At 44.8% G+C, this 12,065-nt stretch overlaps 1 protein-coding gene across 1 annotated transcript in view; it reads right to left on the bottom strand.

The window, feature by feature from the left end:
- LOC120848891 (protein sidekick-1) overlaps positions 1–12,065 on the bottom strand; it is a 29,612-nt gene extending 17,547 nt beyond the window's left edge. The window contains exons 1-7 of the mRNA XM_040220964.3: positions 11,936–12,065; positions 11,139–11,435; positions 8,608–8,916; positions 7,659–7,955; positions 4,548–4,853; positions 3,143–3,457; positions 811–1,095 (exon numbers count right to left, since the gene is read on the bottom strand). Coding sequence (XP_040076898.2) covers positions 811–1,095; positions 3,143–3,457; positions 4,548–4,853; positions 7,659–7,955; positions 8,608–8,916; positions 11,139–11,435; positions 11,936–12,050 — 1,924 coding nt within the window. The 5' untranslated portion in view covers positions 12,051–12,065. The remainder of the gene's footprint in view (positions 1–810; positions 1,096–3,142; positions 3,458–4,547; positions 4,854–7,658; positions 7,956–8,607; positions 8,917–11,138; positions 11,436–11,935) is intronic.

The following is a 12,065-nucleotide window of genomic DNA, read 5'->3' as shown; positions in this document are numbered from 1 at the left end:
GTTCCTGCATTTTGTTACAATGTTCGGTAAATGCGGGAGCTGGTGGACCTGCATTTTGGCAGTCCCAGCGATACACACGAGGCGAGCGCTGGGAGCTGAGACAAAAGTTTGCCAGGTTATTGACTTCACTTAGGCATCAGCAGCCGTCCTGGGTCCTGTCCTTGTTAATCTGTCTCGAATTTCGCACAGTTTCTGCTATTTTGTTCACAAGAAAATGACAACGCATATTAAGAAAAGAAACAAAAAAACAAACTGCGCAAATTAGGAGGGAACATGACGCTGCGGTAATGCTCTGCGGAAGCGCACCCGCAAGCAGCCTGCTCCTGCTGCGAGCGGCGAGCTTCCTCGCATGGCTCATGCCGAGCCAACGAGAGTGGCTGCGACGGAACTTCCGTCGCACCACCAGCGCAGCGCCGAAGGTCGAGGGTTGTGCAGGTCGAGGGTCAAACACATAGAGTAGGACGCACACCCTCGCAGCGCCCTACTCTCCAACCCGTAGTTTCATCGATTTTAAGAGGCCTCCAGGAAGCGCAGCATGTATCGACGGCCACGCGCTCCGCTGTTCGCATTTCATTTGAACCCGATAGTACGTATAACAAAGCCTATCAGCAACATAGGCGGCAGATGTAACATTCAGTTCAGTAGATTAATGAAGCAGCAACAAAAACAATTAGACTGGTGCTCAATAGAAGCACTGTAAGCCAGGTTAACAAGCTTAATCCGAAGAACATCATTGTGCTGCACCTTCCAAATCCTCCGCATAAATTTAAACCAAAATTTAAATTTGATATTCGTTGCACAACATGGTACCTGCAGGGTCGGTGATCCCAGTAGCCTGGACAGGTGTTCCGTGGTAGGTCCTGCCGCCATAATTCACAAATCCCGTAATTCCGACTGTATGCCTCGTCCAAGGTTCCAGGTTTCCGACGCGGTACTCGCGGACATCCCGTGACAGGCTGATGTTCCCGCAGCTGACGATCTCGGCCGAACAAATTGTCAGTTGAAATCTATCCACGTGCTCCTGCGGGGCATTCCAGGCGACCTTCAGCTCACTACTGCCCAGAGCAGTCACGGTAAGGTTGGAGACCTCGGGAGCTGAAAAGTGGTCATTCACAAATAAAACAAAAAAACAAGTGTTAACGGTGTTTTTCTTTGCAAGGGCTTTTGAACTAAGGTCGCAATAAAGCAGAAAAAAGACGAAGAAAAAAAAAAAGGGGGGGGGGGGAGCCAACGCTCGTCAGCACACATCTCCACGTCTAGAAAATCCTTACAGAAAAAAAAATACTATGATTGGAGGTTGTTTCCTTTACGCAATCTGTGTTCAAAAAATACCAATGCGTTTTCAATGTGTACGCCACACGCCGAAACATCTTGAAATTTTTATGCCATGCGTGAAAATATAAATCAACATAGCTTTCAGAAGAAAAAAATATTGACCTCAGAATGAGCGTTCCAGCACGTACAAGGTATAAATGAACAAACATCTTAGGAGTGAGGAAGTCATCGAACCGTCAAGTGAATCTTTAAAGTGGTTAAGATCGATGTCACGTCGTCGCGATCTCGCCGCACTTATGCAGGTCACGTAGTCTGTGTACAATGCGGAGATTGTGGTAAAATAATACCAAGTTCGAAGAGTAATGATCTTAGCAAACATTTTTTTTTCCAGTGTTGGGAGCGCGCGACACCTCAAGGGGCGTGCGAGTCAACCTTGACAGCTAGGCAAACGAAAAGAGACAGCGTTACGTCTGCACGCCCAGGCCTCGAGCCTTGACCTGCCCGCAGGCCTTGACCAGCAGCGGTCTGGACCGCGTCTGCGTCTTCCAACGGCCGCGTTTCTCGACATCGATTAAGAGGAAAGGTTTGGCACCTTGAAATCCAAAAACGTATCCACGTCCCGTGTTACAATGTACATCTACTTTCACGTAATTAGACCCGCAGGAGTTGCTCGGAGCTGAATTCAATCCTGTCCTCCGCAATCGTAAGCCGCGACGATTGCAACACGCCGCCACGTTTTTCGTTTATCTGCGCTACAGCAACATGCCTTTACGAAGCGTTTCGTGTGTTTGACGGTTCGCAAATCACTACGGAACTGCCTTCACCAGTGCTACGAAGTGATAAGATGCGCATAAGAAGTATTTTTCGCTCCTCTTATTGTGAGATAGCTCTTCGCTCGCTGATGTGGATCGGGTAGACGTACTAAAATTGAAATAATCGAGGTTTGTATTATTATTTTTTTTATTTTTTAAGCGCGTGGAATGGATGTATTTTCAATTTCAGAATATCGTGTAAAAAAAAAAAGTGCGCCGATTGTGGTCTTGGACATTTTGTGTAGCACTGTGGTCAGGAAAGATGACAATGCTTAGACAATAAATTTGACTGCTACACGCGATGTCAAGTCCAAATGCTTCTGCTAGAAGCCGCATCCTGACGCCACTGTCTTGTGGCACGCTTTCAATATTGAAAGGCTGCTGAAGGAGATACGGTTCAATAATCAGAAAGAAATTGAGTCGATTGAGTTACACAATGGTTCGAAAAACAACAACCGTGGGCCCGAGTTTTTTTTTTTTTTTTTTTTTTTTGCAAGTGGTCCGCGCAGCAAAGGTGCTTTGTCTGCTTCCTAACTGACACACTTTGAGGGATGAACTGTAAATGAGCCCGGATCCGTTACATTCGCAGTTCAGTTCAGCACCTAACACGTTTTAACATTTCAAACCTGCAGAAGTCACATGATCGTTCAGTCGCGTTTGCAACATATTAATAAAAGCTCCATAGCAGAATTCTTGCCAGCCTAGTGACTTAATGCTTCCAAATGGCTCGCAAATGACTTCTGTTATTGACGACTTCGTGCAGTCGCTTCCCAGCCCAAATACCCCAATATTCCTAAGATGATGGAATTCGCAACCTGCATCGATAGTGTCTAGAAGAGAAGATGATCGGTTCTTTAGTCACTGTCAGCCCAAGAAGAGCTCGGCGCGTCGAGAGCGAACCACCTTGACAACGCTCCGCGGCCAATGAGATTCTGGCATCAGTCAGTAAGGTCCACGAAGGACCAATCAGAAAGCGAGAATCGTGATGATAAGATACCACGCCCTGCGTTTCGTAAGTAAGCAGTGACCAGAGTCGCCACGGAAAAGTGTCTTACCTCCAGGACCCGTGAACATTGACAACGTGGAGGCGGGGCTGATGACGACACCTTCGCGGCTATGGTAGAACGCCACCAGGTCCAGAGTGTAATTCGTCCAGAAGGGCCGCTTTTGTAGAGCGAAGCTTAGGGTGAAGTGCAACTTGGGACTGTCGATCTCGTACACCTCGGTGAGGCTCGACTTTCCGCGCACCTCAATCCTGTACTTGAAAGGCTGAGTCTTCAGATGGCCCGGGACACTCCAGGTTATGGTGACGTCCACGTCGTGCTTGTTAGGACTCAGCGACGCCGAAAGGTTCGTTGGCGGAGAATCCACTGCGGAAGAAACATCTAGCACGTTGTATGCACCTGCTTTGAACATCATGTCCAAGCCTTGTTTTTAAATACAAGTTCACGCAGGTGGCACCCGTCCTGCAAAGAGCTGCAAATGCTCGCGGACGTTGTCTTCAACCTCAACCCAAGGTACTCCGACGGCTGTACCAGTTTTCAACATTAGTTTTCGCCAAACTCCTGCCGAAACCTTGTATATTCACTGAATGACCGCTGACCCAATAGGTATTTTTCGACTGAAATATTCTGAATATAGAACAAGTTTAGAAGATTAACCAACTTGCTTGATGTTTTCACGTCACGATTATTTCTGAAACAAAAAATTGAATTCCACACCGTCTTATCTGCCTTACTTTTACAAATTTTGCTGTAGTGCCTAGGATTTCAAAACAGAATATTACCTTCCTGCTCTTCTTAGCCAAAGTAAGAATATTATTCATGCTCTTTTGGTCATTAGATGCCTGTTGGTTGCATGAGTTAAGTAACATTTTCTAGACATCTGTCTCGCTATGCTTCGTTAGCTATCTCGGAGTATGTACCGGTTTATAAAAAAATATGTAAATCCATCTCCAGGCTTAACATATAATCATCTGCACGCGCCTTGTGTTTCCCAATTATTTTCAAGGCAGCTTTCAATGCATATACCGTATTTGCATTTACTTCTGTCGGAACACAGGTTTGCCGATATACAATATACCAAATATTTAACATATATAGTGCTGATCGGGTTTATACAAAAGGCAAACGTAAGCCGCTTAGCAGATGCGTGTGTCCTCCTCACAGTATTCGCGTGTGGTCAGATTCTTCGCACGGGCATTTGGTAATCTACAAGAAGATTCCTAAAAATTCTCAGGAAAACCTATTTTTTAGCGAAAACACCCAGCTAGTCTGCTATATTGTAGAGTTTTATACCGAGGCCATCATGCTGTCAAATTTATTACTATCAATATCCGTATCTTCATTTTTTAGATGTGATAAGCAGAATACGAGACAAAACACGCAGTTTAAACGAGTAATTTTTGAAATAATGAGGACTGATAGAACTAAAATGATAACCATAAAAAAATATTCTTACGTATCGTTTCTGTTGTGAAGCTGGTGGTAGCGGCAGGGCTCACGAAGGATTCGTTCTCGTAACTCAGGACGGTAGAAACAGCCACCTGGTATTTGGTGTCCGCAGCGAGTCGTCCAACCGTCTCCTTCTGGATTCCGTCTTCGTCAAAAGGCTTCGAAAAGTTCAAGCAGCGCTGTGCCCGATCGCAGACGGATACTCTGAACGCTTCTGGCACAGGAGCCGTCGAATCGAGCGAAAATTGCCAAAGCAGTGTCACGGCATGTGGTCCCATCGGCAGAGCGGAAAGGAACGTGGGAGCCCGGGTCGCTGCAATTAAGCGAGCGAAGTTTTAAGAACGATACCTGGTTCAAAAAGTTACGTTGGTTGCATTCAGCTCGACTGAAACGACGGCAGCGACCAAAGTCAGTGAGACAAACTAAAATCCCGTACGAAACGTGGCACAAAATACAAGAGGTATGCGGAAAGCAAGTCGTCTGCTTATTGCGCAGAAGTTGCGGAAATGTCAAAACAACTCCGAGCTCCGATTGGCTTTGATTGAAAATATAGTGGGTAGAACTCAATGCTAGGAGCCTTGATGTTTACCCACTATTTTTTTCTCGATCAGCCAATCAGAGCTCGGCGTTCTGACGTCATCGCATCCCCTGTGCGAGAACCAGACGAATTTGCGCTCCGCATAGCTTTGTGAAGCAATCTCGAATTACCGCTGTCCCGGTTATCGCGGTCGTGTTGGTCGCTATGAACGCAAATGTGTGAACGAGCGTTAATGCGGCAGAGCTACGCCGAACTGGTGAATTGAGTTCGTGACACTGGTGGACTAGGAACGTAAAATGGGGGTAAGACGCGTCATGGGGTTTCGATATAATTGGGGTGAGTTCCTCGATCTACGCATGCATTATCATTGCAGATTTACTTTCCTTGAAAATGAATGAACAGGGTAAAACCAATAGAAAATTTGCATAGACAAACAAGTTTGTAATGTAAAAAAAATTAATGGTTATGTTCCATATTCACTCGCAGCTTAAAGGAACGCGGAACGCTGCGAGTTCCGAATATTCTATCGTCGCCCTGCAGGAAATCAGATTACGGCATTGGCCGATAAGAACAAAGTACAAATCACGAAGTAAAAAGCATGAGCATAAGCTGGAAACGAAAAAAGCCATAAAAGCCGTTCTCTGTGACAAAAAAAAAAGAAAAGCCGTAAAAAAAAAATATATATATATAAAAAAACGTACGTCCTGCCGTTTTGGAACTACGGTCAGGGGTGAGTGTAGTTTCATCAAAGTATGTATTTCCCGGTGACACTTTTTTTCAATTTAGTACGGCGATATTTAATTATTTTTATAGCTGAACCACAGCAGATGAGAAATATCTATGAGTCGATTTTTCTTTGTTGGGTGCAGCCCCACCACTTGGAACGTCAGTTTTTGTTGTTCAATATTGTTTTATATTAGTTGAATTATAAAAATTTTACAATCAAGGAAAAAAGTGAAAGCCGTTTACAAATCTCTGTAACGCCGAATTGGAGCGCAGCTCTTGAGGAAGAGTAGGGAAGGGTACTGAGGGGGGTCACGTCACCTGCGGGTAGTCACGTGACCCCGGGGGGGGGGGGGGGGATCACGTGACCAGGGGGTCACGTGACCTCGGGGGGGGGGTCACGTGACCCCCCCCCCCCCCCGAGGTCAGCCTGAGCGGCGCCGACCAGGCTGGAAACGGGCCCCTAAGAGCTGCGCTCTAAAAAATGAAAGAAGTTTACAATTCTCTAATGCCGGATCAGAGCGACTCTTGAGAAGGATGAGGGGAGGGTATGCCCCTCCTCCTCCTCCCCCTCCTGCTCCCATTCCATTTATTGGGAAATGGTCGCTCAATTTCTCCGCTACCTTTGGCGGGGAAATATTTTCGCTAAATTTACCGGGAAAATATTCCAGCTAAATATACCAGGGAAATTTAGCGCAAAATTTCCCCTAAATCTAGCGGAAAATTTAGTGAAAATTTACTTGCTAAATTTAGCAGGTGAAGTTTCCCCGCGAAATTTATCGGGGAAACTGACGTCCCATAAAGAAACGCGCGCGGTTACGCCGACTCAGCTATCCGGACACGGGCGCCCAAGAGCTGTGCTCTAAAACGCTAATTGCTGCTGTTCTCTTATCAGGACCGCTCTTGCGCATGACATGACGGTACTAAGTGTGTTGTGTGTATTTTTATACAGCCGGAAGTTAGCCAGCCCCTAATGGGCGTCCGCGCTGTCTCGGCTGTGGATGAGCAATTTAGCCAGTGCAGTACAGACCGCTAGTCCGGGGTCTTTAACGTGCACCACGCAGCGATGATGCACGACCACACGCCGGTACGATAATCGAAGCAAGTAACTAAAATCTGAACGGTCGCAGTGTCTCATCACCTCGACGGCGAATTATTATTTTAATTGTTTTTGTTTTTGTAAAATATACTGGTCGCCTCCCAATCTTGGAATACACGAAAAGGGCATCTCTTGGAATTTTGAAAGTGAGAGCAGATATTCCAGTGAGAGCAGTCTCAGAAAGCTAGCTTCTTCAGTCCTCAAGAAACCAAGCCTTAATAAAGCAAAATGTCAGTCACCATTCATAAATGTTTCAGGAGTTTTTTTAACGTTTTTTAAGGTTTTTTTAAAAGCATAAAGCCGCAATAACACAGGTGTTGCTCTTACATCATACAAAACACACGGCGTTCGCTGTGGACAGTTTTTGAATGACCCATGGGATCATGGGTCATCCATGGTCATGTCATAGAAGAAAGAAGCACAACAGAAAAGTTTAAGAAACCGTCTTTTGCACATCCTATACGGTATACAATGCCCCCTCTGGTACCAACTGCGCATGCGCGAGTCTTGCTGCGGTAGCACACGCGCAGTGTGTACCGGAGGTCTCATTGTAACGTATCGGATGTGCAAAACCGGTACCCTAAAACTCTAGTGTATGCAGATTTTCTTGAATTATGCAAGTGCATTATAAAACTCCAGGAACTATGTTTTTTTTTATTCATTATTTTTTACGAATCGTTACTAGAACATTTTGTGTAGCTTATATGTCAGATATTTCAAAATACTTGACATAGTGAACACCATCGATCGGAACGTACCTCCGGGCCCAGTGTGCATCGTGACTGTCGCTCCGCTGCTCCAGACCGTCGCATTCTTGGCCGTTGGATACAGGGCCCTCACCGTGGCGTTGTATCGAGACCAAAATCTCAAGCCATTGAGGACGAGCTGGGGAGTCGTGCTAGAGTGTGGACGACACTTGTTGAGACGGCACACGTGGACGACGAATCTCTCCGGAGGGGGATCGGTCCCGTTCGGCATCTTCCAGGTGAGAACGCCTTGCACGTCTTCATCGGACGGAACCAGCCGGTATCGTACGTCAAAAGGAGCTTGGAATCCTGTTGCAATGAAACGAGGGGAAAAAAACGATATTGTAGACATTTCTTTTTCACTAGTCATCGAATTATGTTTGTTTACTTCCAAAAGCACTGCTGGAGTCGACGAGAGGGGTAAGAAACGCAGGCGGCGTCTTGGTATCTTGGAGCTCTTTGCAGCGCGATTGTTTCTTTAACATTGGCGAGAGGTTCTCGCGTAAGACGTTAGCAGTTACACCGGACATTTCTAACCGCACGTCTAACCGAAAAAAATAAGACGCCGTATTGTCAGGCAGCTAAATTATTTTTCTTCAGTATAAAAGTGTGCTCATTGATTATATTGGTTCTTATTCATTAACAAATTTCAAACGAAAATCTAATGTTGCAATAATTGTGCCGCTCTAGGTCGACGTGCATTTATGCAAACATAATTTCTTACTGTTTTGTTTAGGCCTGCTCCGATGTTACCTATTGCCCTAATATACCTTGTGGCTGAACCACTTTTGTTTACAATCTTTGCAAAACGTTTCACTGCGCCGTGTTTCGCAAAAAAAAAAATCGTGGTAAAAGTATTACAAATGTTGGTTTCTCAATACAAAAACAAAAGCATATTTACCTCCGCAGGAACTCCGTACAAATAAAACATAGCGATAGCAGGTGCTTTAAAAGTACTTACGAGGTGGAAGCGTTCGTACAGTCGTATTGGCGGTAGGACCCGTGTAGATGTCTTCACCGTCTTCGATGTAGGCAGAAACCTGCACCAGGTAATCCATGCCGTCTTCGAGATGATCAACATAAACCTGGTAGCCATCTTTGGAGTATTTGATGAGTTTCTGAGTGCAGCGTTCGGCTTCTGTTCTTTCACAGACCGCAAGAGTAAATCCATCCGGGTGTCTTGGCGTTCTCTGTGGCGGATTTCCCCACGAAATTACGACTGCGTCCGATTCGTGGCTGGTAGCAGCCAAAGATGACGGAAGACCAGGAGCTGGAAAATAATACAATAAAGGCGCGCGGAAAACAAGTCATGATGATTTTTTGGGTTTATAAAATGGTAACAATGAAATTTTGTGTGCACATTTTGAGATTGAGTGTAAATCTGATCTGTACAATAAAGTTGATCTTTATGAAAGCGTCACTAATTTATTTGACCTAACTAGTGAAGAAGAAACGGGTAAAAAGTAGGAGGTATACCCTTAATTATTTTAATAGCGCACAGCGTTAGGCGTCCGGAAGAGTCTGAAACCTACAGTAGCAAAATGCTAAAATGGCAAGGGTGAATAGTTACAGTTTATTAAACAGATATAGCATAAATGAACACATTTTCAGGTATTGTTGAAAATATTTTTAGGCAAATGAAAACAATGCAGGAAATTTTTAATGCGCTTGACTTTCAACCTTTATTTAAAACAAAATATAGTCCCAATTTTTTAGATTAAAATTAGTTATTCTACAACCATATAAGGAAACGTATGGAATATACATTTTAATCAGCGGCTTGAATGGAATAGAAACATCAATTTTATTACGCTCGATGAATACATCTCTCTTAACAAAATAGCCCAAAAATCAAAATTACGCTTCTGCGTTATTTGGCAATTGTTTTGTCGCGTTTGTGCCCTCCACAATTTGCATTATTAGAAAATAATACAATTTACCTCACCACCTTAAACTTTCTTAAGTGCAGGTTTAATGATTACCAACGAAAGGTTATGTATACAGTTACCAAATTCCTTAAGAGCTGTATAGTGAAAAATATATATAACGCACATTTTGTACTTACTTAAAAATTGTTATTAGTTGCATTGCTGTAAGAATATATTTCTTTGTGTATTGCTTGAACCGCACAGAGTTCTTAACAATACCGATGTGGGTCAGGGCTGGTCAGTTGCAGATTTTTCACTGCCGCTCCGCCATTTATTTATAAGAATATTTTTATGAATATTGCGTCACTCATAATGAAGATATAAATTGGGAAAAACATGCGGTGGGCTAGCTTTGGGGATGCGACAGCAAAAATTTATATAAAAAAAGGATATAATACACTGGGCTATCCGCTACAAACCACAGAAAACGGGAACTGATACAGCGGATTGCGGACACGGCAAATTTGCGTTTTATGATTCTATAAACACGCGGTAATTTACTACGACATCTTGCGTCATTAGTAAAATGGGTTGCGGACGAAGCAGATTCGCTTTACAGTGTTTGCACGATTCCAACGCGCAGGCAGATTTAGTTTTTAGATATCTAAAAAGTAAAAACTGTCTACATTGCCGTCCGACGGCACTCCACTCGCGCCTACAGGTGCCGTCCGAAAGAGTCGGACGGCGTGTGTATCACGGGGTAGCTCGTTAAGAGAACCACACATTGGCTCACAAACGCACAGCTACCGTGTAGCCTACCTCACACCACGCCGTAACCGCTGGTTGTACTACACTGAACGATGGCAACCGCATGACTGCACGGCGTCCATTTGCAATCCAAAACTCCGTCGCGTTCTCGCGTGTGTGCAGACATTTGCCGAATTTTCACCGAATCTTTGCCGAATCTGAAGTTTGGCAGATTCGGTCCATCCCTAGTTACGATGGTGATGAGGCTAGTCACCTTGTAGCGAGCATTGAGTTTTTCTCGAGTTTCGGTTTTTGGTTTCGACTGTAACGCGCATGTAGTTATGGGCACCGATTTTGGCGACAAAAAGTTCGCGTTAGACGCGTGCGAACACAGTACACTGTGCAAAGGTCACGCGGGAACCTGCCGCGAACTCGCATGTTATGGGAACCTATGCCGCAATTCGCGGATGCAGCAGATTTGAATTTCACGCTGCAACAAACATTCGGGACAACACGTGTGTCATGGGAACCAATATCGCGTGCGCAGACCGCAGATAAAACACGCGGGAACCCACTGCGAACGCGCATGCCGCGGGAACAAACACCGCGTATCGAGGACGCAGCAGACTCGCATTTTACGATGCAATAAACACGCGAGATCGCTTGAACCCGCTAGGAACTCTTACGTTAGACGAACCGGTACCGCAGATCGCGCAGTTCATGTGGTTCCAGTCGGACATCGCGTGCTGTATACCGGAATAGGATGGAGGCAATATTTCTGAATTACGGGGGAGGGCGCGCTTACGGGATTTTACGGTAGTTTCCGATCTGTTTATTTATGTAATGCCGCACTAGATTAGGAAGCGCCTTTTCTTACCTCCAGGCCCAGTCTCGTGTTGACGAATCAAGGGTCTGCTAAGGACTTGGTTATCCCCCTCTTGATAGAGGACAAACACCTTGAAAATGTAGGTCGTCCAGTAGTTCAGACCTTCCCAGACAAGATACGCTCCTCTCGTGTAGTCGGCAAGGCACTCTTCGCTGCAAACTTCAACGTGGTAGCCAAGAATGTCTTCTTCCCTTGAACTTTCCGGTATCCAGGTGATGTTGACCACCGGACCATCCGTCCCACTAATGTCAGTTAGTGATATGCTCTTCGGAGGAGGGTAGACAGAACCTTGACCAAAAAATAAAATTTATATTACAAAAATAAGAAAGAAAATTGGAATGTAAATTAAGCAATAAACATTCCACGAACCAAAACGCAATTTCATATCAGATCTTAACACGTAGTCCAGTACCAATATGACGGCATGACAATTTCTTCGTTTTCTTCAACTCATGTCGGCCTCCGTTTGTCCACCCCCCCCCCCCCCCCCCCCCCGGCACGTGCCGACCGGAAAGGGGTGGTGGTGGTGGAAATTCCCCTCCATCTTTTTATCTCCATTTTGTCCCTTCCTATCACTTTGTTTAGATCACCGACTGAGGGAGATATGTTGTCAATCGGATCTTACTCTGCACAGTTTGTTTGCATCTACTAAGCATTAAAAATATTGCAGAAATGTTTGGTTATTCACTAAAAGTGCTTCACTGAAGCATTTGTTCTAGGACATTTTTCTAACGGTCGCCATTGGTACAACGTCCAGCTGAAAAGCAAAACTTGCAAATAGACCGTACCTGATAACTTGTCGGGTTCTGGCAAACCTCCATCTTGAAAGACGTTCTGCAAAGAAAAAAATTTAAAACAATTTACGTTGACTGCAAATTTTGTAAAAATATTCAAAACTATCATTTAAATTTCAAATCA

Source organism: Ixodes scapularis, unplaced genomic scaffold, assembly GCF_016920785.2.
Source record: "Ixodes scapularis isolate PalLabHiFi unplaced genomic scaffold, ASM1692078v2 PGA_scaffold4__175_contigs__length_147842914, whole genome shotgun sequence".
In the NCBI taxonomy this organism is placed as follows: Eukaryota; Metazoa; Arthropoda; class Arachnida; order Ixodida; family Ixodidae; genus Ixodes; species Ixodes scapularis.
The sequence above is the reverse complement of the archived record's forward strand: the minus strand, read 5'-3'. Positions and strand labels throughout refer to the sequence as shown.